Source organism: Euprymna scolopes, chromosome 40 (genome assembly GCF_053919585.1).
Source record: "Euprymna scolopes isolate OS-2025 chromosome 40, ASM5391958v1, whole genome shotgun sequence".
NCBI lineage: Eukaryota > Metazoa > Mollusca > Cephalopoda > Sepiida > Sepiolidae > Euprymna > Euprymna scolopes.
This window is the reverse complement of record NC_136521.1, coordinates 2,171,132-2,196,653: the sequence shown is the minus strand read 5'-3', so window position 1 is coordinate 2,196,653 and position 25,522 is coordinate 2,171,132. Positions and strand designations below refer to the sequence as shown.

Here is a 25,522-nt window from a genome sequence, read left to right as displayed (position 1 = left end):
CATACTATCCCTGCAACTTATGTCCCCGATAGTAGCCCCTACTTTAAAGTTGCACTGTGCTTGTTCAGGGTGACAATTAAAAAAAAACAAAAAACAAAAAAACAAAAAAGCAATTCTGAAATAAACGGAGAGCACATACAGCGCCTAGAATTCCCAAATGGTCACCAATCTGGTATTAGCCAGGCTCAACGTTGCTTAACTCCGGTGATCTGACGAGAATCGGGGTGTCAACGGGATTATTATATATTCTGTATGATAGATAGATAAATATATAGATAAATAGATAGATAGATGGATATATATATATATATATATATATATATATATATAGAGAGAGAGAGAGAGAGAGAGAAAGAGAGAGATGAGTATGTGAGCGTTTTTTCTCATTGTATTCGCACAAAAATGAGTGTTTAAACGATGAATAATATGGTGTAGAGAACCGACTAACCTGCATAAACGTTTGACCAATTTACTATAATGACTACACGAAACAACCTACGATGGGCAGAGATTGTACACCATCAAACAATGTAATGTTGCTTTAAAAACCATTAACGATGACGCCGTTGCTCGTCAACACCAAACAAAACTTGCAATTTGTATTATTCACGTAGAGTGCAAATCACATTCTGTGCCTTTAAGTGAGGGAATCCGTAATGAACGTCCTTGGACAGGTTAGCGTCTACCTATTAATTAGTACTAACAACTTGATTAACCTTAAAGTATAAATACGTGGTTGGTTTGTTTCTCGGTCGTCAGAGAAGACTTACAGTCACTCAAACCACAACAACTCGTTCTCCGTTTTTTTTTTGGTAGCACACAAGCCGTAAACAACATCATCATGCCTAACTATACCCTCCATTACTTCAATGGCCGCGGACGTGCCGAGATCCTTCGCATGATGATGGCCATGGCTGGCGTCAAATACATGGACAAAAGATACGAATTCTCTGACTGGGATCGTTGCAGGAATGGTAAGACACTATATTAAATGATTTTTTTTCTTTAAGTACAGATTACAGCACATCCGACGGAGCGTTAGTCAGTATTCTAGTTATTCCCTATAGCTAGCTAGGTATTGCATCGTACTAAGGTTACAAGCGAGATACTGTTTGGATGTATCACAGCTATACAGTGTGGCTAGATTAGCACCTATCACTAGCCAGAGATAGAATCTTTAACCATATAGTGTACAGCCCCAGCGTATAGTCTATATATATATATATATATATATATATATATATATATATATATATATATATATATATATATATATATATATATATTAGACATTAAGAGGAGATTATAGATAGATATATAACTTAGGTCGTCAGTATTGCACACTTCATGAGTGCAACGACCTGGGTTCGCGCCTATGTCGGAGCACGTCACTGATGAGATGCAGTACACCGAAACCCACTTTGGGTCTGGCGTTGTCCGTTGTCGATGCAATTGCTTGATTCTATCTAGTTCTGGGTTCTAGCTTTATCCTGAAAGGCGTATGTGAACGGGAATTTATATATATATATATATATATATATATATATATATATATATATACATATATTATAAATTACTAAATAAATTGTAAGTGTACATCCCAGCCTTATATATATATATATATATATATATATATATATATATATATATATATATATATATATATTATATTATATTACAACCAGAACAGTTGCAGAAACTCGCCATGAAGCAAGCGAACAATAGAAGATGTATTTTGAAAGAAACAGCTTATCTTATAGATTTGTATATACTGATGTTTATCAGCTGTTTTCACTTGTGAAGTAATCCATTTCGGATGAAATTAATGTCGGGCGTCAAGAGAGAAAACACGCCTTTCTAAGGCTTTTCTCATCTTAGTTTATTCTTTACTTTTATATAATTGTGTTTATCGCATTTATTCTGCGATATCTCATTGCATTTCTTAGTTTATTCACTCGTAAAATTTTATATACTAAGGTTTTTTGTGGGCTAGAGTATTTCATGTTACATATATTATTAGGTCATCAGGAGAGAATACGCACCGTTCACCAGCTTCTGTACGTTAATATCTCCAGACAGATATATTTCATGTTTACAACAATGATCAGCGCGGATGAATTTTCTACTATGTGACTAGACTATCACTTCTTCCTAGCATGATATTGGAATCGTCAACTATCTAGTTGACAGTCCCAGCTTATGTATTTATCTATTATTATCCCTAGACAAATATGTTACATGCTTAGAACAATGATCAGTGCGGCTGACTTTACTATTCAACCGATCAGAACAATTCAAATCCAAACCTCGAACTATTAGATTGTCTTCACACCGATAGAAATGAGCACTGGACTTTAATTATTAAAAACAAGAAGGAATGTGTAAAATTACGCACGGAAGAGAACTCGCAAAATTTTAATCTATATTTCTATTATAGTGCTCAATTTGGACGTAGTTTAATAATTCTTATATATTAATGTCAATATGTGACAACATAATAAAACCATACTTTTATATGGTGAAATCGATTTATAATGTGGCAATTTGTTTTTTATCCTCTGATATTTTTCTAGAAACATATGTAAGATTTTTTTGCTCCGAAGTTGACATTAAATCACGCGGTAATATAATTTAAGTGAGCCTATATCCTTAGTCCTATCCGCACAATACACGTAAACTGTACCGTAATGTTTATATAGGGTGTCCAATAATAAGCAGTATAATCAGGTTGAAATCAGGTCCTCGCTGGATCATGGAAGTTAAGCAACGTTGAAACTGGTCAGTACTAAACGGGTGAAATTTGGGACTACCAGGCGCTGTATGTGTTCCCCGTTTATCTCGGCATTGTTTCCAGTCTTCCTGGACTGTTCCTTGCCACTGTACGCAAACAGTGCTGATTCAGGAGAGTTTGGATGGAAATCCCTACGCTACCCTCACAATTACGCATGCAGCTATACCTACAGGGGCATCTTTTGCCTTGCGAGACTGGACGGAGGCATCGAATAATTAAGGTTATGGAATCAATTCATACACATACAAACTGCTTTTTATATTATAGACTAGCATATGTGCCCGACTTTGCCCGGGTGTTTGGAGGTGTGTGTTGAGCAAAAAAAGGGCTGTAGTATGAAGACAGGCCTGAACCCATACCGAGAAGGAGGAAAAGAATGTGAAAAAAAAAACACTTGGCGCTTTTGCTGTTGCGTCCATCGCAAACTGAAGTAACGAAGGTTTAAATAATGGCTGGACAATCGAACAAAGGGTATGACTTTCGAAAATATCGGCGAAAAAAGCAACCCCACCTTGTAGAAAAGTGGCAAGTGGAGGGTGAGGAAATTAATGTTTTTGTCCAATTTTTCGATATTCGTCGTCCGAAGGGTCGACTTGAAAACTCCTGAAAATCTGCCGTTTTATATGATATTTGCATTGCATGTTACCCTCAAACTCTGCCTATAAATACAGACGTAAAATAACAAACGAAAAAAATTAATTAAATTATATAAATATATATATATTCGTTTTATTTTTTATTACCGTATATTTCAGTTAAGTTACATTGTTGTTTCAGCTACCCGGCCGTTTTTTTTGGCCGTTTGTAGCTTCCTCAGACTTTTACAGAATTGTTCGTTGTTATGGGATGAAAGAGTGAAAGAGTGAACAGGGGAGGGGTGCGAGAATAGCGGGGAAAAAGAGGAAGGAGAAAAGGGGGAAAAGTGGGAGGGGGTTCTTGGTATGTTGGTAATGTTTTAGTTTTGGAGTTTAAGGAACTTGTGGGGGAGGGTCTAGGAAGTTAATTTCTGGTGTGACTGAGGGCATACGGATACATGGAGGGGGAAGGGGATATGTGGGGGTGGGGGAGGGGGTTACTTTAAAATTTAAGTCTTAATGTTAAAGTTTATGGCGTCTCGTTGTTGAGATGATTTCTTGATAAGTATGTCTTGACCTGTTGGGTGTTCGCTTAGGTTCTACTATATATATATATATATATATATATATATATATATATATATATGTGTGTGTGTGTGTGTTCGCTTAGGTTCTACTATATATATATATATATATATATATATATATATATATATATATATATATATATATATATGCACATAAAGTTATGAGCAGTAAATAGGGCCCGAGCCAAGCCGGACTGAATTGCTAGTGCATATATATATATATATATATATATATATATATATATATATATATATATATATATATATATATATATGTATATATATGTATATATATATAGAGAGAGAGAGAGAGAGAGAAAGAGAGAAAGAAAGAGATAGAGAGAGAAATAAAACTAAAAAGGAACAAAGCGAGTTATGCGTTAATAAAAGTTTCGTCTTTATTTCGAGACTTCATCCAGAGGCTGTCTCAAAAAAAAAGACGAAACGTTGATGCACACGTAACTCGGTTTGTTCTTTTTTATTTGTATTTTTCTATTTTATCGGAATACTATTTCCATTATGCTGTATATATATATATATATATATATATATATATATATATATATATATATATATATATATACATATATATATAAATAGTTCTTTAAACAATTTATATCGGTTCATCAGTTTCAGTTTATTCTCTTGTCATAAAGTTGAATAAAATATATATTTTCTATTATTATATTTTCTGTCTTCCAGATTTCCCCTGTCAGTATCTTCCCTGTATGCAGATGGACAACGGAGACATGATGCCCGAGACCATGGCCATTTGCAGGTACTTGGCCCGCGAGCATAGTAAGTAACATTTTCAAAAATATTGTCCTTTTTCAAGAATTTTGCTTCACTGCAGAAAAAAGATGTTTTCACATTTTCTTTTCTTAAAATATCAAAAGTCTGTTTATAGGTCATTTTGTACTGCCTTAACCTGCAATTCGGTTTTTTATATCATCGCCAAGATGCGGTCTTACAATTTTTAGGATTAATTTTTCCCCTAATTCTTATATGCTATAATAATAATGATCTGCAAAATAGAAATTTTCGGTTAAACTTAACAAAAATACAAGGAAAAATATTGAAAAATCGATTTCTTCCTTCTTTCACTTTGGCCGATTTTTTTTTTTTTTGCTCATGTGTGTGTATCAAAAGATATAATTCTGTGCTAACAATATATTTCTTTGGAAATTTCGGAATTGAACGGTTATTATATGTTTGACAATAATAATTTGCAGTTATTCTAACAAGATTTCAAACCAAGTTCATGCATATACATCAAAGAGTTACATTTCTCAGCTAATTATATATTTCTTTTGAAATTGCGGCGTGTATGTTTATCATATTACCTGTTTAACAATAATTATTTGCATTTATTGTAACTAGATTTCTACCCCAAGAGCCCCATGGACATGTTCAGATGTGACTACATCAGCGATTGCTTCTATGAAATCATGCACGATTACATGAGGTACTACCACTGGAAGAACGGAAACTTTAGGGTGAGTTGTTATTTTAACATCTAAGTAATCTTTCGGTTACTTTTTATGAATTGCAAACTTCTCTATGATTTGATGGTTAACATAGGTCTTCCTTTAACAAAAATTCTTAAATGTAAATAAGCCATGTTCATGTTTAATCATTAATCGAAGAAAAATCCTTACTCTTTTTTTACACAGTTGTCACCACTTATCAAGGCCCGGAAGCAACTCAGGGATAAGGGTTATTACAAGTACAGTACATCAGTATGGAGATTGGATGAAGTGTTTACTTAAGGGGGCGGTTCATTAGGAATTTGTTTACGTTTGACTTGAAGCCATCCAAGTTGTTGTCAGGTCGGAAGAGTTCCACAGGCGTGCAGTTCTAAGAAAGAAGCTTTGTTCATGGAATCCACGTTTTGATTTAGGCACAGATAAAGAGTGGGGGAAATTTTCCACAGTAGATTCAGCTAGACGGGTGTTTTTCGTGAAAGATTGGCGAGGGGGGACCAGAGATTGGAGTTCAGACGATCACCTACCATGGAAATAACGATAAAACAAGGATAGCTCGCAACGTCTCTTCTGTGGGAGAAAGGTTGCAGGGTAGAGAAAAGGGCATCCCCCACTAAGCCACGAAGTCTATTTTGTACTCTGTCAAGGCAGGATAGGCTGTTTTTAGCAGCTCTTGCACAGATATGACAGCAGTATTCCATCTACTCCTATACATTTATTATTTTTGTATATTGATATTCATATTAAAAATTTTTTTTTCTATTTATTAACCAAGACAATACGGCTTTGTTATATATGGATTGTGGAATTGCATTCATCTGCAAAAGATATAGCTTATTTGCATATTCTTTTAAACATCCATTTTAATTAATTCCCTCTTAGTTTTTTTCGGTTTTCACATTGAGTGATCATTTTTACTTAACTATTACGTGTTATTATATCCACGCATATATTCTACATGATTTATACGTGCGTAACATTTGCGTAAAAAAGTTTATGGTAAACACAAACCTCTTTATATATAAACTTAACATATTCGAACTACTGTGAAACTTTATATTTTGGTTTACCCGGGGAAAATCCGTGCAAAATTGTGAAACGTAAAACAGAATATTGAATTTACTTCATTGCTCAGGCATTAACGTCAAAAAAAGTGAATCCTAAGCTAAACCTTTTGGTATCGAGTCTTGGTAATCAGTCGTTTTTTTTTCTCTTTTAACCTTTTGAATAATTACTCTATATTAGGCCCAACAGATTATAATAATAAATACGAAATGTGCATTAATCAAAGTATCATATTTAAGCTTATTTTAGGACCGGCCATAGCCGACCGGCCTGCTAGTAATTAATATAACGGGATTTTTATACAGGCTGGTCCACTTCAAAATAGCACAGAAAAATGTAGTAGAGGGGATGGGGCATTTTTCTATTGTTTAAATTACCTATAGTGTTATAAAAGATCTTGGAAGTGCTCCCCATTGATATCTATGCATTTATGGGCACGTTTACCAACATGCTTGTGCATCTTCTCTAGTCATTCTCCTGATAGCGTTGGTAATGTTCTCCTTTAGTTGGTCTACATTGTAAGGATTATTTGCATGCACTTTTTGTTTTAAATTACCCCTAAGATAAAAATTACATGATGACAAATCCGGGGGACCTGGTGACCATAACTCTTTGGTTATTGGATCTCTTCCGTAAACATGTCATTAACTCGTGTCAGTGATCTGTGAGACGTGTGGCATGTAGCGCCATCTTGTTAGAAAATAAATTGTATTTTGTCTTGTGGTGTCAGTTGGTCATTAAGAGAAAGATTAGAGAGATCAAACTACTTTTAAGTGGGCTGCTTGATCTGAAAAAAAAAACATTAGAGAGATACATTGGGCTGCTTGTAAGCGGGTCGCTGTATCTGGAAAAATGATTGCTCGGGCTCTTCTTAAGTGAGTCGTCTTATCTGGAAAAATATAGCTGTAGCTGACACGGCTATCAATAATTTTCCCCACTCTTTATTTGTACCTAAATAAAAACGTAGATTCCATGAACAAAGCTTCTTTCTTAGACGTGCAGTCTGTGGAACTCTCTTCCGTTTGCCTGTTTCCCACCTGACATCAATTTGGATGTTTTCAAGTCCAACATAAACAAATTCCTCACTAACCGTCCCCTTAAGTAAGACACTTTAGCGAATCTTTAACACTAACGATTACCACGATACTATCCCTTGATTACTGTACCCGCAATAACCGTTATCCTCGAGTGACCTCCGGGCCTCGATAAATGGTTACCTCCATGTAAAAAAATAAAAAAAAAGTTACTTTTGAGTGGGCAGGTTAATCTGAAAAAAAAAAATCGATTAGAGAGATTAATTAGAGAAAATAGAGTGATCGGGATACTTTTAAATCGATCACCCTGTATTTCAATTCACTGTCATTGTCACTGTAAGAAAAAAGAAGAAAAAGAAATGATTTCAAGTCTCAATTTAATTTTCGTGCGTCGTATTTTGGCCAAGATCAAAATGTAGTATCAGTTCTTCAGATGCGGCACTTCCATTTCTCGTTCTCTTTCAGTAGAGGAGAAATCCTTCATGACTGAGACAATTTTTATTTTCTGTACCTTTTCTCAGCGTTAAAAACCCACCCTGCCCCGTGGGGAGGCATTGTAAATAGGTACATTATAACATTAATTTATCCGCACCCAAAAAAGAAAAGGTAATTCCTTAAGGGGTGATTTCTGAGCATTAAAAGGTATACACCCAAATATACCCAAATATTACCCCCACAAAAAATTGCATACATATTACTTGAGTGAAATAATTACTTAAGTGTACTTGATATAAAAAAGACGATTAACAAAGTATTTGTTTATATTAGATTTGAAGAGGGACATGTGTACCGTGGCTGTTACATTTTAACTCAAACCAGACGTTGGGTATGAAAGTTTCGGGTACTTATTTATTTTTGGTACCGAGCTGAAATAATAACGCTATTATTTCGAAAGTCATTCTTAACATGGGGACGGGACGGTTTTTTTTGTAACTGTTCTGTACTTCCACCTTACAATTTAATAATAAAAAAATATATTGTGAAACTTGAATTTTACCTGCAAAAAACTATATAAAATTACATGTGCACCAAGTTTCGCAAAGAACCAAAATAAAATAAATTCAACAAATATGTTTTTCACTTGAAAGAAAAGACATTTATTTCCAGTCGTTTCCACACTAAGCCGCCTTATTATTTCCAAACGAATGACACTATGGTCGTATTTCTACGTTCAGGAACAATTAACTGTTTCTTAATCATCAGCTATAAGCAACTGCTATGTCTGTAATTTGTTCCACTATATACAGTCGTTCGAAAATCCTGTTAAAATTTCGAAAGATAAATCTCTTGCGTCTTGTTTTAAAGTTATTGTCGTGCTGCCAGGTATTAAAAAAACTATGATGTGTCCACACATGCTTAAACATTTCTCTCTTCCCCTCGTGTTGTTCCTTCTCTTTATTAGATATTCTTCCTCTGATCCCATTGTGATGTCACACTCTAGCCACAGCTTGGTCATTTGCATAGGTGTCAATTACTCGTTACATATGTTGTAATTGGTTGGGAAGCAAACCTGCAGTATCGTTTCCACATGTAGTATGTCCTAGGAAAGAATCTTTGTTCATTTAAGTTTAGTTTGTTCTCTGGTAGAAAAAAGATATAGATATAAAAAAACGTTACTTGTTCTGCTAATATCTAGTCGAGTTCCTGCTGCATGTGTTTAAAAAGAAGGTCACATGTTTAATTAGTTAGGAAGCAAATATGTGGTAATGTTTCCACACATAGTATGTTCTATGAAAGGATCTTTGTTCATTGAAGAAAAATATATAAAATACGTTATTTGTTCTGGTTATATCTTATCGAGTTCTTGCTGTAGATGTTTTAAAAGAAAAAGAGAGATTAGAACTGGATTAGGCACCCACCTTCAACATGACGATACAATATAGAAAGAGACTAGTGAGATATCCTCCGTTTGAAAGAGGTTGTATAAATAAGAAGAGATGCCCCATTGAATTATAAAAGAAGCTTCGTACGCTGGGTGCCAGCTTCCCAGCTATAACAGCAGATCTTAAACCTTCAGTTTGTACGCAGGAATTGAGTTATTTGCCATGACAGTAGAATGATCTTACCATTTATAACAGAGGGCGTATAAGTACGTGTAAGATACTCAGCAGTAGCCAAAGGATAGCTGGCTAGCAAAAATATTAGCAGCAACAGCCGTCAAAACCCGTATGCAAATTAGCAATAGTGCTTGAGCTTTCATCACAAGAAAAAAAGAGAAAAATACACAACGTATTCGAGAGAGAAACAGACTGCGTAACGAGGGAAGGTGCACGTGTAAATACGAGGGTAAGAAACTATTGGATCGCCCCAGCAAGAGGTGGCAGGTATAGAGACTTTTAAAAAAGCACATGTTTATGGGAAATGACTTTGGAAAAATAATGAAATGCGTCGTTTTGGAAGAACCACGAAAAAATGCATTTTATTTGCACTACACTGCCGAGTTGTATTTTTATTTCTTTCATTTATTTATTCTTTTATCTATAGAATAAAAGTCGTTATGTAAAATATTCAATTTACATATTTTTTTATTGTTAAAAAAGTTCTTACTTTTTTTTTATAAAGTCCTATGTTTATCTACTCAATAGAGAATAATTTCCGGCATTTTTTTAATCGTTAGTTGCCGGCATTTTGTTTGTTTTTATCGTTTACTTTGTAGCCTGGGGGTGTGTCGGATAAGACAGGAGAATACAGACAAAATACATAAATAAGACAAAAAAACAAGTTTAAAAACAAGGTGACATAAAAAACATTTAGGATTAGTTTAAAAAAATACTTAACTTTTTAGCCATAGTGTTCCGTCCGGCGTCTTTTTGTCAACTGGTAGCTGGCATATCATGTCTTTCTAGAGAGTAAGAAGAAGATTTCTATTTCCGGATAACTTGGTCGAGTGCCTATCTAATTATAGAATAAAAGTCGTTACGTTCGGATGTGTAAAATATTTAATTTACATTTTTTTATTGTTAAAAATGTTCTCACTTTCTTTTTATAAAGTCCTAAGTTTATCTACTCAATAGAGAATAATTCGCTTCGTTTCATCCTGCGACGTCACACATTTACCTTAACCAATGCTTTGATGTTATCTATTACAGTTTTTTTACACGGTGGTCACCACTTATCAAGGCCCGGAAGCCACTCAGGGATAAGGGTTATTTCAAGTACAGTTCGTTAGTGTGTAGATTTGATGAAGGGGACCGTTCATTAGGAATTTGTTAACGTTGGACTTGAAGAAATCCAAGTTGTTCATAAAAGAAAATCTGCACTTATGCAGTATCTGATAAATTCCTGGATAAATTTCTGTCAATCTGTTAATTGCTCGAATGTAATCTTATTGATATATTTTATGGTTTTATTAATTTAATTTAATTTTTTCCAGTACAACATGAACGATTACGGATTCGGCGGAGAAGGAAACTGTAGTAATTACGATGTAAGTATATTTTTTTGTAAAAGCTATGCATTATTTTTTGATTTAATTCGAAATGTGCTCTACTTAAAATTAAACACTAAATATTTTATTGTTTCAAACACGAAAAAACGTTTGCACTATTGCCCAGTCCACACGTTTAAAAGTCGAACACATGTCCTACGAAGGGTGTTTTCCTCGAAATATTTAAATAAGGATCTTCTATCCGATCATGCTAACTCAACTAAGTACCTCATCACCTACTATATTTTGACACCTATATTTCTAGCACCGCGTGATAATTGTGGTCTAGTGGTTAACGACACACATTGTCGACCTGAGTGTCCCAAGCTCGAATCCAATTCGTATAAATAATCATTTTACTTAGGATTAGTATTGAGAGGATTAAACAGAATCGAAAAAATCAACATTTTGAGAGGTACTAGAATCGCTATCAAAATCGCAAAAACTGTGTCTATTTTCCAATCCTCAAAACGATTCCTTTGGTTATGTTTGTTATTTTTTTTAACTAAATTAAAAAAAAAACTTCCACTACTGTAAATAATAATAAAATATTTATTGATTTTAAAATACCGGTAAAACTAAAATCTATACTTAACTCCCACAACAAGACTGTTTGTACTTTTGAGAAAATATCTGCACATTTAAAATGTGATTATCAGGATAAAATTGCTACTTTATAGTTAAATAGTTAGATATTAATAAAGAATCGGGATCTGTAATTGTATCGGAATCGGAAATTTAATACAAAATCGGTAATTGTATCAGGATCGGTTAAATTATTGTAATCGTCCCATCGCTACTTGGGATGCTAACAACCTCAACTTGGTCCCTCCCGTCATCTCTGATATCTTTCTAAAAAAAAATCTGATTGTAAAAAATATCGGGGAAACCAATGCTAACAAGAGAATCCTCAGATTCATAATTTTGCCCCAATCACCCCACTTCAATCCCGCCACCTGCAGTTGGTATTTTTCCGTTTGCCTCCGTGTTATTGTGACATGTGCACCAACATTTATACTAGTTAACTTAGTCTCTATCTAGTGGCGCAGTGTGTCAACGTGTAACCTTTTTACCAAAATGATCGGATTGGCATTAAATAGCACATGTATATGGCGATATACCTAAAAGCAAAACAACCAAATCAAAACACTTAACAAATCCTTTTTGACATTTACAAAAACGATATTGCAAACCACGACTGTAATATATTTATATTTTCAATCGGCTGGTCACTTCAAGCTCCACTATATAAACTCCAAACAAAACTATTAAACGTAGCAGCCTACTTGCACCAATTATTACTCATATTCAAACTCCTAATAATAACTAATTATAATTAACGATCCCCTTAAAAATAGTGTTAAATGGTAGCGAAAGGTCAATTGTTTATTTAAAATTAAAAAAAAAACTGAAAACAAAACTATTATTGAAATAAACAGATTAGACATAAACTAATCAGAAAATGGTTGATATACCGTAAAACAAACAACCAAATGAAACCATTTACAAAATTTTTAAACATACTTTTGACTTTCACAAATGTTGATTATAAATATCGGCTGTAATATATATGTACATGTTTTTTTATTTTATTTCAGAACTACATGTACTGGAGATACATGAATACCTTCAACCGCGTAATGCCCTTCATGGAGAGGACTCTGTGTATGCGCAATGGTGGTAGCCAGTACTTTATGGGTGACCAGGTACGTTTTATAGTTTTAATATATATATGTGTATGTATGTGTGTACACATAGGTATATATATATATATATATAAAAAAAGAAGAAAAAAAGGAAAACGTCTACCTTAAACCACTAACCTAGTTCTAAAACAGATCCTTTGTTCGATAAGATGCATGCCCATTGGCTGATAGGAAGGGGCGCGGTGGATACTAGAAAGCTGATTGGCTAACTAAAAATCCTCAACATATATAAAAACAAGAAGCAACCTCAGAATTCGCGCATAAGCCTGACGAATCCTATAGTGGATGAAACGCAGAATATTCAGTGTAGCTTAATCGCCATATATATTTTATAAATTACTATATATATATATATATATATATATATATATATATATATATATATATATATATATTTGGAAATAATCGATGCAAATAAGCACGACTCGCCAGTAACTACCAGTGCTGGCAATCACAATCAGTGGTTTTTGCTGTCATTGCCAGACAATATCCGATGATTTAATTTTGACCAGGACTGTCAGGGTCCGCTATTTTCATGGACCGGCAATGCCCCCCCCCCCCCGCTAACAACAATGGTTTTCTTTGTTTTTAATGGGAAGGCTATTTTATCGAATTTGTTCTAGCTTTGTGTCATATTTCCACCGAAACAAGGATGGTACATTGGTCCTCATAGTCGGAAATAAAATAAAGATAAAGAAAAGCCATTGGAGAAATACGAGGTGCCTTAAAAAAGTTTACAGATTTTTTTGGTATTGTCAGTTTTTTTATAGAACACATAATATTTTTATCCTTTTCGAGGTAATCTACCCCGGTTTTAATGCACTTGTTGAAATGCGCTTGCACTTCTAGAAGCCCCCGTGGAAGTTCTCTCGTATGAGTTAGTCAATGACCCTCGTCACAGCCTTTTTTATCTACTTAATTGTCTCATAACAACATCCTCTAAAGTTTTTTGAGCTTAGGAAATAATCATCAGTTACAGGGAGCAAGGTCTCGATGTTACGTAAATGCCTGCTTTGTGATCGTCTAGCGATTAAAATGGACAGTTAAATCAGTTTTCAATCAATACGTACACTTTTGTTTATAAAAAAAGACGTAGTTTATTTTACGAAATATTTAATATACACTTTTCAACACAATGACGGCAGTAGAGGCAAGGGTTAGTGGCAGGGGTGGTTGCGAAACATGACAATCGTGTCTCTTCACAGTTCGTCTTTCTGGCTGCCTTTGTTTTGTTTATCTTTCTCTTTTATTGAAGTATTTCAACCTGGTAACCCAGTTCGTCACCAGCCTGGGGATGCCGCTTACCTGGTCTGACTCATAAACGATTTGACGTCATGGCTTCAGGTCCCGAGGATTCCGTTGTTTCATTTTCACTTGCCTGTTCTGACACATAACGATTTGAAGTCATGGCTTCAGGTCCCGGTGATTCCACTGTTTCATTTTCGTTTGCTTGGGCAATAGCTCACTCGCATCTTTCCATAAAATAGACTAAAAGGGAGGGTGAGGAACTGCCTTGATGCTCAACTTGATCAAATAGTCTGTTACGAGGATGATCCTCTCAGAGCACTTTTATGACAATCTTTTCGCAAATCTTCCGCATTTTCAGTTCCTTGTGAATAATTACGTGTACAGTTCCAACACTGACATCCAGATGTGCACTATTCTTATCCATGAGATTCTTTATTTGGCCAATCACCTCTGGTATTCTGACATTCTTCTCCCATACTTCTCATCATTCCTTATAGGCTCTCTGCCTTCCTTGATTCTCTTATACTACTCTAAAACTGATGCTTGATTCATGCAAGATGGTCTACCAGTAGTCTGGAGGATTCCATAGATTTCTGTTGCATACTGTTCTTCAAAGTGTCCTTACATCCAGATTGCATTTTAAAAATTCATCAGCTGTAATAATCATGCTTTAGTAGGGTGTAATCCAATTCTTGCGGTAGCTGTTCATTTAGTCAGTCATCTCATAGTATGTATTGCAATAACATACTGAGTTTTATGAGTCTGCAACAATTTTAAATACCTGTACAATACAAGTTTGTAAACTTATTGAGGGCGCCTTGTATATCTCATATATAAAAAAACACGATGCAAACATTCTTCGGATTCTTTTGGATTCATTTCATCACGTCTATTTATTTTTCCCTTTTTTAGATAAAACACGGTAGCCTTCAAATCAAATGTAAACAAATTTCTGTTCTGCTGTCCCTATAAACAACCAAAATTTACCCAAATTTACACGCTTAGTCATTACGACACTACATACTTATATTCAGAGCTTTCGGGTTTAGATATGCGCTACCTTCCACGTAAACAATATAAAATGGAAGGTACGTATATTATTTTGATTAGAATTCATTATTGAGATGAGTATTATTCATATAAATTTATTTATTGCGGACTATTATTCTCATCCAACAACTAATACCGATGAGAATAATAATCCGCAATAAATAAATTAATATAAAATGAAAGGTGATATATAATTGAAAAAAAAAAACATGCTTTTCCTAAGAACACAAGAATGTTTTTAAATAAATATTTATTTGTTTAAAATTTAAGTTTCGGCGATATATCATCTACATCGGGAATACAATCTGTTTGTGTCGTTGTCAGTTTATATTCATTCTTGTTGGCCACTAGAAATGTAAAGTATGCGTAATCTTCAATATTCTATTACCGATGAAGACGTTATACAAAAAGCTACTACAACGCAGTTTTATTAAAAAATATATATTCTTTTAAATCTTAATTACAACGATATATCATATTCTGAAATAGAAGCAGTGTTTTTTTTTGTCATCAGATAATCCGTGTGATTTTCGATTGTATTATTTTCAAATGTTCGAATCAGGAGTAACGCGTCGGTTCCGTAAAATAAATTATTGATTTTTTTCTCAATGATTTGAATTGAAATGCTTAGTGATAGAGGTCAGTATAATTCAGAATGTTTTTTTTTAATAAATATTTATTTGTTTAATATGTATGTTTCGACGATATAACATCTTCATTGGGAAGAGAATATCTTAGATCAAACGGAACTTTTCGTAGTATCGTCGAAATTTCAGTATTAAGCAGAAAATATGTATATAAACAAAATATATGGTTTATACTGGCTTTTTAATCTTAAAAATTTCAATACAAACTGACACAACGCTTACGCTGAGGAAAATATTACACGCATCCGCGCACTATCACACTCTTTGTATATGTTTTAATTGGAAGCTTACTCTAATTATCAATTTTTAATTTTTTTTTCGATTTTTTCAGATGATGTGGTGCGACATGATGTTCTACTGCTGCATGGAGAACATGTTCAGGGAGAACCAGAACATGTTCAGCAGCTATCCTAAATTGATGGCTCTCTACAACCGATTCGCCAGCCAGCCCAAGATCTGCAGTTACCTGAAGAGCCGTTGCAACACCAACTGGTAAAAATATCACGGCATCCAGTAAATCATGAAGTATGTCTATGTCTGATTTCCCAATGTAGATAAAATACATTGTTATAGAAATAAAATAATTACCTTATTTTAAATAAAAATCCCATTGTTTGTTATTTTTTCTTTTTCATATGCTGTAGTTTGGAACTGTGAAATATTTTACAGTTATCGTATGTATATTTTACGGCATATCAACATTTGTGTAAGTATGTAATGTTTCAATTAATTAAGTATGTAATGTTTCAATTAATTAAGTATGTAATGTTTCAATTAATTAACAATCAACAAGCGAAATGAAAGTTTTATAAATCTTCTCTTCCTGAGAAGTCAGTAAGGGCTGTTCGCTGAGTGTATTCAATGAAAATTTGAAGAGAGATACTAAAAAACTAAATAATTATTTCCTTATTAACTTTAAAAAAATGTGAGATGTAGACGGATATGCATCGGTAACATTCGCTGAATATATTAGTTACTTACATCATTGGTCGTGTCTCGGCCGCGCTGTTAGGTAGACGCCAAGCAACGGCGAGTAAAATAATAAATTGTCTTGGTATCCGTCTGTCTGTCGATCTATCTATCTATCTATCTATCTATCTATCTATATGTTTAAAGCGGAGTACACAACAGAGATTGAATCGTCAAAACCATTAGATTGAGCGAGCATCGCAAGTGCAGAAAATGTTAAACTAAGTCACCGATCAATTTGCACCGGAAATGACATGTCAAGGATCCCAGTTTGAATGAGCAGAGTAAAGTTTAGTGAGTTGGATTTGTGACATCGAAAAAGCAAGATGAGTTAACTAGGTATCTCCATAAGCGGGCGACAGTCTGCAGCTGGATGCAGAGAAACGCCATGAGCCTGAAATCGTCGCTTTCATACAATGCTCCGGAAGAGTGAAACAAACCAATATATATATATATATATATATATATATATATATATATATATATATATATATATATATATATATATCGCCAACGTCTTGAGGAGCTGGCTTTTGCTATAACAAATCTCATGCCAGATAGACACAAGACGGAGTATATATATATATATATATATATATATATATATCGTCTTGTATATATATATATATATATATATATATATATATCGTCTTGTGTCTATCTGGCATGAGATTTGTTATAGCAAAAGCCAGCTCCTCAAGACGTTGGCGAATGCCGCAGGCAGCGGCCAAAATGCGGAAGACCACCCGACAACACGTATATCGTGAAAAATGTACTGTAAATTATATGTAATACACACACACATAAACACACACATAACCACTAGATGATTAACGAGCCGTATAGACATTAAAGAATCTGAGGACAACAGTCCGTTTAACACACAGATAAGAGTATTAAAATAGCAGTACAACTTTATGAGAACTGGGTTAAGACCTTGGTATTCACTCATTCGAAAAAGCGACTTTTTCGCCATTCTCATATCGTTCGGGTGTTTTGACATTCGCCTCTAGATTGTCACTCATAATGTCAACGTGATTGTGCAGTATATATACTGCTCAATCACGTTGACACACCGGTTCTCGCCAAATCACAGAAGTTAAGCAACATGCGCCTGGCCACTACCAGATGGACGACCATTTGGGATGACTAGACGTTGTATGTACCTTCCTGGAAGGGTGGGCACCTTCACCCTGTAAAAAGAACTCCTCGCTATAAAACATCTACAAAAGTTGTAGATGGCCTATGCCCCTACAGGGGCTCAAGGGCTAGGGGGATGGATGGGCCTTCATTGTCACTCATATAAGTTTTGGAACAATTCAAATAACTATGTTAGTGTTACCATACACACAATGTTGTTATTTAGTTCTCTTTCACTACAAATCTTGGACACCAGGATCAGTAAGTGGGGTTGAGAAGTCAGGGTTTCCGAGGAGATGCAGGCTGACCGGCAAAATTTGCCTGTGAAGCCTCGTCGGCATTCCTTGATCAGAACGCCTCAAGCAATTTGCTATAAATTAACCAATTCTCAAAAAGAAAAGACAAGGCCTCGTAATGTGAACCTCCTAAAACTGCACAGAAGTAAACACGCACCGCAAAACCAAAAGGGACCTACAGTGATGATCATATTTATTGGCACGGTAAAATAAAAGTTAAATTTTGTCTAATAAATTCTAAAAAAGGGATTAAATTAAAGAAAATAACAAAGTATATTATGTATTTTAACTGGCCTTTCCGATGCAGCAATCGGATTTAAGAAAAAATAAATAACAAAGGAACAACAAACATAATTGCAAAAAACCCTTGTTCAAAATTATTGGCACGATTTATTTAATAATCAATTGTATAGCCTTTGGCCTTGATTACCCTCCTCAGTCGCTTTTCATAGTTTACAACCAAGTTGTTGCACTCTTCAGTAGTAATTTTAGCCCACTCTTCCTGACAATAATCCTCCAATTGAATAAGATTATTAGGCTTCCTTTGCATTACCCTCAATTTTAATGTTCTCCATAAATTTTCAATTGGATTAAGGTCTGGGCTTTGTGATGGCCACTCCAAAACATTAATATGATTGTCCTCAAGCCATTTCTTAGTCAGTTTAGCCGAATGCTTTGGGTCATTATCTTGCATGAACCACCAACGACGACCAAGTGAGAGCTCTTTAGCAGAGTCTTTCAGGTTTTCATCCAATATTTTAACATAATCTTCCTTTTTTATGCTACCTGTGACCTTAACAAGTCGCCCTGGTCCAGAGGCAGTAAAGGATCCCCAAAACATCAAACTGCCTCCACCGTGCTTCACTGTGGGTATGGTGTTCTTAGGCAGGAAAGCTTCGCCAGATTTTCTGTAAATATAAGACACTTTATTATGGCCAAATAACTCTATTTTCGTTTCGTCAGTCCATAGAACACGTTTCCAGAATGCAACATCTTTATCAATATGACGTTTTGCAAAGGCTAGCCTTGCTTTCAGGTGCATAGGCTTCAATAAGGGAGTCTTTCTCGGACGACATGCTTTTAAACCAGCTCTCTTCAAAACTCTACCAACTGTATGTCGAGATACATTCACTCCAGAGGTGCTCTGTTCATCAACAATGTCCCCAACAGAGATCCTTGGGTTTTGTTTTACTTGTCGAACAATTTTCCGTTCATCTCTTGGGGAAAGAATCCTTTTTCTCCCTCTACCCTCTAAACTCATAACGTGGCCTTGCGATTTGAACTTGTTTATTATGGCTCTAACAGTGGATTTGGGAAGGTTTAGCTTCTTTGAAATCTTATCATAGCCTTCCCCATTGGTATGGCATGCTACAACAAGCTTCCTGACGTCTTCGCTGTGTTCCTTAGTTTTAACCATGGCGATTGAAAATTATAATTTAGTCACTTATAATAGTTTAAATAAATCGCTATCTAAAAATTATCTGAAAAAAATTATTCACTGAATTAGCGTTAAACAAGCATAATATGGCTATAAAAAAGTTCAGAAAGCACGTAAACCGGAAATTGATTGATATTATACTGATACTAAAAGAAAAACAAAGCCGTGCCAATAATTTTGAACAAGGGTTTTTTGCAATTATGTTTGTTGTTCCTTTGTTATTTATTTTTTCTAAAATCCGATTGCTGCATCGGAAAGGCCAGTTAAAAATACATAATATACTTTGTTATTTTCTTTAATTTAATCCCTTTTTTAGAATTTATTAGACAAAATTTAACTTTTATTTTACCGTGCCAATAAATATGATCATCACTGTAATTATTAAAGGAATGGTCTAATCTCTGTTAATTTTAGAGGCCCAGGATCACAATATGATCCTTGCCAAAATTCACACGTATGCTTTCTAATATGTAACAGTAAGGCTAACTCTGTGTTTACATGTCTGTAATATACAACGTAAAATATTCTATCTTTATGAGCCAAAAGCCAATCAGGTCGATACATTTTCAGTAGATAAAGACCTCATTGCAACATCTAGCGCCATCAGCAACTTTTACAAGACTATAAAACATTATAATTTAACAGCAAAAGTATTTCCTCAGTTTGATTATATATAAATATGAAAAATATGTAGGTGTGAAAACCAGTCAAAATTCAGATTAAAAAATATGCATACTGATTTATTTAAATTCATATTTTCGGCCCATACAGGAGTCTTCAGCAGGAAATGCAGATAATGTGTAGTGCGCGTGTCCGGAAAGCATCATCAGCATTAGCTATATGTAAACAGTAAGTGTGAGCGAGCCTGAGTTACAGAAAAAGGAAAGAAAATACATTATATTGTCAAGAAGAAAAGAAAAGACCGGGCAAGGTGGACGTGTAAAGATGAGGGTGGGGAAAGGTCTGGCTATGGCAAGCGTAAGGTGGCGGGAAGAGAGAATTTTAAAGAGCAGATATTACATGAAATATCATTTTAAAACACATTTCTGTGCGATAAGAAAGACGAAATAATGAAATGCGTTATTATTGGAAGGACCTAGAATAAATGCAATTCATTTGTTCTCTAAAAAATGCTAAGTCGGATTTTTTCTTTCTTTTTTTTTTGTTTGATCATTAACGTCGAATTCTCAGACAACGTGTGGGGCCAAGGTTTGCTATATAGAGACAAGATTAAAGTGCAAATATCATGTTGCACATAATGGATCTTAAGGTATTTTAAAAGCCAATTCCACGTATGATTCCATATTAACTGTATTTTTACTGTTTGTTTACATATATCTACCAATGCAACGTGTGATCACACGTGGCTTGTCGCCATTTTCCACTGCCTTATTGTGGAAGAAGTGTTTAGATGACATACGCTATGCTTGGCGCTACTCGCCGTATTTTTCACCGAACAGTGTAGTTTTTTTTTCGTTTTTGGAAGATTAACGGGTTTATAAATATATTCATAATCAACGAGCAACAAAAATTATTTAAAAAAACACCTAACATAGCTCTAGTAAAAATAGCAAAAGATATATTTGTTTGGACGAAACAATGTATGTTTCAGACTTATATATAACATGTTTATCGGCTGTTTTCACGTGTAAGGTATTTTATTTCCGCCCACGGATAATGTCGGGAGATCAAGAGAGAATACGCACTGTTTCATGCCTTCCTCTTGACAGGTTTTCCGCGTATCGACCACTCATTGATGTGAAGTAAGCATAATAATAATAATAATAATAATAATAATAATAATGATAATAATAATAATAATGGCAGCGAGAGACACTGAAAAATTAATAAAACAGAAATCGAAGAGATAAAAGTTAAACCAAGAAAAGAAAAATGGGAAAATAAATAACTACACGAAGGGTTAGCAAGGATGGCACAAGATGAGATTAAAGAAACCACTTTGACATGAATGCGAAAAAAAAAACACATAGACCGAGAAATTGAATCCCTGAGAACTGCAGGACAAGATAACTCGATGAGAGCAAATCACATCAAAGCACAGATCGACAAAATACAAGAAAACAACAAATACAGACTCTGTTGACTAAGAGACGAAACGATAAACCAGATAGTAAGTGAATGTAGCAAACTAGCCCAAAAGAAATACAAGAACAAGCACGAGATAGTGGGAAGGGCAGTACACTGGGAATTGTGCAAGCAACTGCATCTTGAATACACAGACGAATAGTAAAATCATAAGCCAGCAACAGTAAATGAAAACGAAAATCACAAAATCCTATGGAACATGGACAAACAAACTGAAAAACCAATCTAAGCGAGAAGGCCGGATGTCGTGATATTTAATAAGAAAGAAAAGTCCTGCCAAATCGTAGACTTTGCTGACCACAGATTAAATATCAAAGAAAAGGAGAAACGGAGCAAATACACAGAGCTAGCCTGAGATCTGAAATGGATATGAGTGATAAAAAACACAAAGATTGTACTTATAATAGTATGAACACTAGGAACAATTCCCACAAACAACTTAGAAAAGAGAATGGGAGAAATTGGAATGAATGGAAGGATACAATGAATAACAATGATGAAAATATCGAAAATATTAATGAAAACGTGGAATACATGAGCCACATTCGCGGGCTAGACGAGTTACTGCAGAGACAAAACACAAAAAGTTACATTTAACCAAGAACATTGACGCTGCATATCTATAGGTTCTCAATCCACTATCCCATTAAAAAATCACCTCACTCCCATGAATGATACCAACTAGTCGAGGAGGCTCAAGGAAGATGGAAAGCCTGAGGATAGATAGCTCTGGCCAGACATACGCTGGACAAAAGCCAAGAGAAATAGTTCTTGGGGAGGCTTATTACCACTCAAACTCCAGTGGAGACCAATGGTCGCTGCTAGCGAGAAATCAAAGGTAAGCGGCTGTTGCCATAATACAAATGCATTTGCGAATGTTATCGAAAGAGGTGGAGAGTACTGGAAATCTGGGGAGACTTATTGTAACTCAGCTTCCCGGGCACACCACAGGTTGTTCTCAAGGAGAAATCCTTTATGACCAGTGTGAAAGCTCCTTATGAGCCAATACTGATAATATTGACAATTAGGAATAAATGAAAATGATCTGCAATATATTTATGTTTGTTTTCTTTTTAAATAACAATTTTTTTTCCAGTATAAACAAAGTCCTACAATGATGTAAAGATTTTCGTACGAACTAGCTGGAAGAAATTATTTGGAGTTAGAGTTTTGTTGGATGTTTTTGTGGCATATCAACACATTTCAGGTTATTTAATGTCGACTCCACTGATTTTAAAGAAAAAAGTTTTTAATAAAATATAGATTTTTTCAAGCCAGTTTCTATTTAACCCACAGTTGGGATCCTAACAGGTACTACCACTCCGAGTGGACTGGACCTGAGGGCAATGCCAATTAAGGGGTGGCTCCACACTCCCCAAAGCCCGAAAGCTGGGGCCTCACCATCGGATATAGTTTAAGGTCATAACCAGGACCACACACACACACACACACACACACACACACACACACACACATATATATATATATATATATATATATATATATATATATATATATATAGCTAAAGCAAGACCCACTATTTGTTTGTAAACAGACCTATAGTTGGGATACTGTGCGACGGACAAATTTTTATTTAATAGACATTTGAGGAGAAATATTTACCGGCACCGATTCGTAGTCCGATGGTTAGAGATTCCGACTGTCAACACGACGGCTGTAAATTCAATCCACGGCTGGGAAAATGTATATGTCTAGCCGCACTGATGAGTTGTGATACAACGAAACAGTACTGTATGTGGATTAGTATTAAGCACCCCCCTCTTCGGGTTGAACATTTTGTAAATATATTTTCACTCGACGCGTATTTAAGCGATTAAGCGAAGCCAACTATTTGTTTGGAAACAAACTTATAGTTAGAGCACTGTGCGACGGGAAAATGTTACTTTAATAGATATTTGAGGACAACTATCGACAGTCGTGGTATATAATGGAGCAACTTTTACGTTCGCCATTTAAAGGTAATACTAAAGCGTGTTGCTAACCAATAGTACCATTTTCTTCCTGCTGTACAATTACTAGTTTTTTTTTACTGTTCCTCACACTCTCGTGAATACGTAAGACAGCTGAAATAGCTTAGATCTTTTTCCGATGCAAATTAATCCTCGGTTACTTTTTCGTATATAGTTTTGTTTTTGTATTTATCTTTCTGCATATACTTTCTCATATATAATGCATTACGATTAGAGTTGTGGTTACTGAATGTTCCCTTATTTGGAATCAGCCTATCCTGCCTTGACAGAGCACAAAATAGACTTCGTGGCTTAGTGGGGGATGCCCTTTTCTCTACTCTTGTTTTATCGTTATTTCCATGGAAAGTGCTCGACTGAACTCCAATCTCTGCCCCCCTCGCCAATCTTTCACGAAAAATCCCGTCTAGCCGAATCCACTGTGAAAAATTTCCCCCACTCTTTATCTGTGCCTAAATCAAAACGTGGATTCCATGAACAAAGCTTCTTTCTTAGAACTGCACACCTGTGGAACTCTGTTCCGTCTGCCTGCTTCCCACCTGACTACAACTTGGATGTCTTCAAGTCCAACGTTAACAAACTCCTAATGAACCGCCCCCTTAAGTAAACACGTCATCAAATCTCCGCACTAACGTAATGTACTTGCAATAACCCTTATCCCTGAGTGGCTTCCGGGCCTTGATAAGTGGTGACCACCGTCTGAAAAAATTTAGTGGGATAACACTTTACTCTGAATCTGCATCTCCATTATACGTATTACAATTGTGTACGCTCACATTCAAGAATAGCAGATTGTCCAAGATGGTCGCCTTCCTATACTACTATCATGAACACCAACCATTTTTTTTGCAACATCATCGTATCAAATGGTAAGCATTCCTTTCGTTTTCACGCTACTTTGGTAAGCGAAGATTTTATTAGTGCTATTCAAAAAGCAGCCTCGCTACCCATTTTTGCCTTTGCAATGACACGTGGATACACGTTTCTCTACGGGCAAAATTTTAATTTTTCAATCTTTTCCATCTGTTCTAAGCTTAATTTTAAAGATTTATTATATTCCACCCAAATTCAAAAGGTATATTTGGCATGGAATACAATTATTATTTCTGATACGGATAATGTTTTCCCGCTTTTTTAGTTGTCCAAATGGTTACGAAACAATTGCAATTTTTATTTTATATTTTGTTGTCTTGAGTTTTGCAAAAAATATTATACGCATCCTTGATTATATAAACCGATAATTATGAAGCTTAATTGATTGAGTTAATTAATATTGATTTTGATTTTATTGGTATATGAACATTACCGAATTTTAATGAATAAAAAGTTTGGGTGAGACAAATTATATATATATATATATATATATATATATATATATATATATATATATGTATATACGAGCAAACAGTTAATAAAACATATTAAAAACACATTGAAATGAGTTAAAAAACATATTTAATCTTAAAAGGACACACTAGATAAGTTGATAGTCCTTAATCCGCGGAGTTTCGAAGAAATACTTTCCTTCTCATCAGAGGGTAGGGATTAGCAAAATGCGGGATCGGATTTTGCATTCAAAAGTATTTGATGAAACAACAAGTAAGTCAAAGATCTTACTTGAAAACAAAAAAAGTGAAGCAGAGGGAATATGGTTCAAATGGAAATTTAATTAACTTTCTTGAAGTTATATATTTGTATTTTACCGTCACTGGATTATTTATCTACCACCAGACTATCCATTCATGTGTAATCACCTTTTTCTTCGCCATATTCCCTCTGCTTCAATTTTTCTGTTTTCAAGTAAGATCTTTGACTTACTTGTTTTTTCATCAAATACTTTTGAATGCAAAATCCGATCCCGCATCTCTATGGACGCCAAAAATTCCGGGCCGAATTTTATGGCAGTGTTCTTAAATAGATGTTGTATCGGAATGTCTTCGATGAGCATTGATAGCCGATAATCGAAAAAAT

At 34.8% G+C, this 25,522-nt stretch overlaps 1 protein-coding gene across 1 annotated transcript; it reads left to right on the top strand.

Annotated features, from left to right (window-relative positions):
• The first annotated feature begins 471 nt into the window (after window positions 1-471).
• On the top strand, window positions 472-16,110 carry LOC145265276 (S-crystallin SL20-1-like). Its single transcript, XM_080121056.1, has 6 exons — window positions 472-974; window positions 4,656-4,751; window positions 5,334-5,449; window positions 10,910-10,963; window positions 12,562-12,669; window positions 15,946-16,110. Exons 1-6 carry the CDS (start codon window positions 842-844, stop codon window positions 16,108-16,110), a joined length of 672 nt encoding a protein of 223 aa, XP_079977182.1. The 5' UTR covers window positions 472-841.
• The last annotated feature ends 9,412 nt before the right edge of the window (window positions 16,111-25,522 follow it).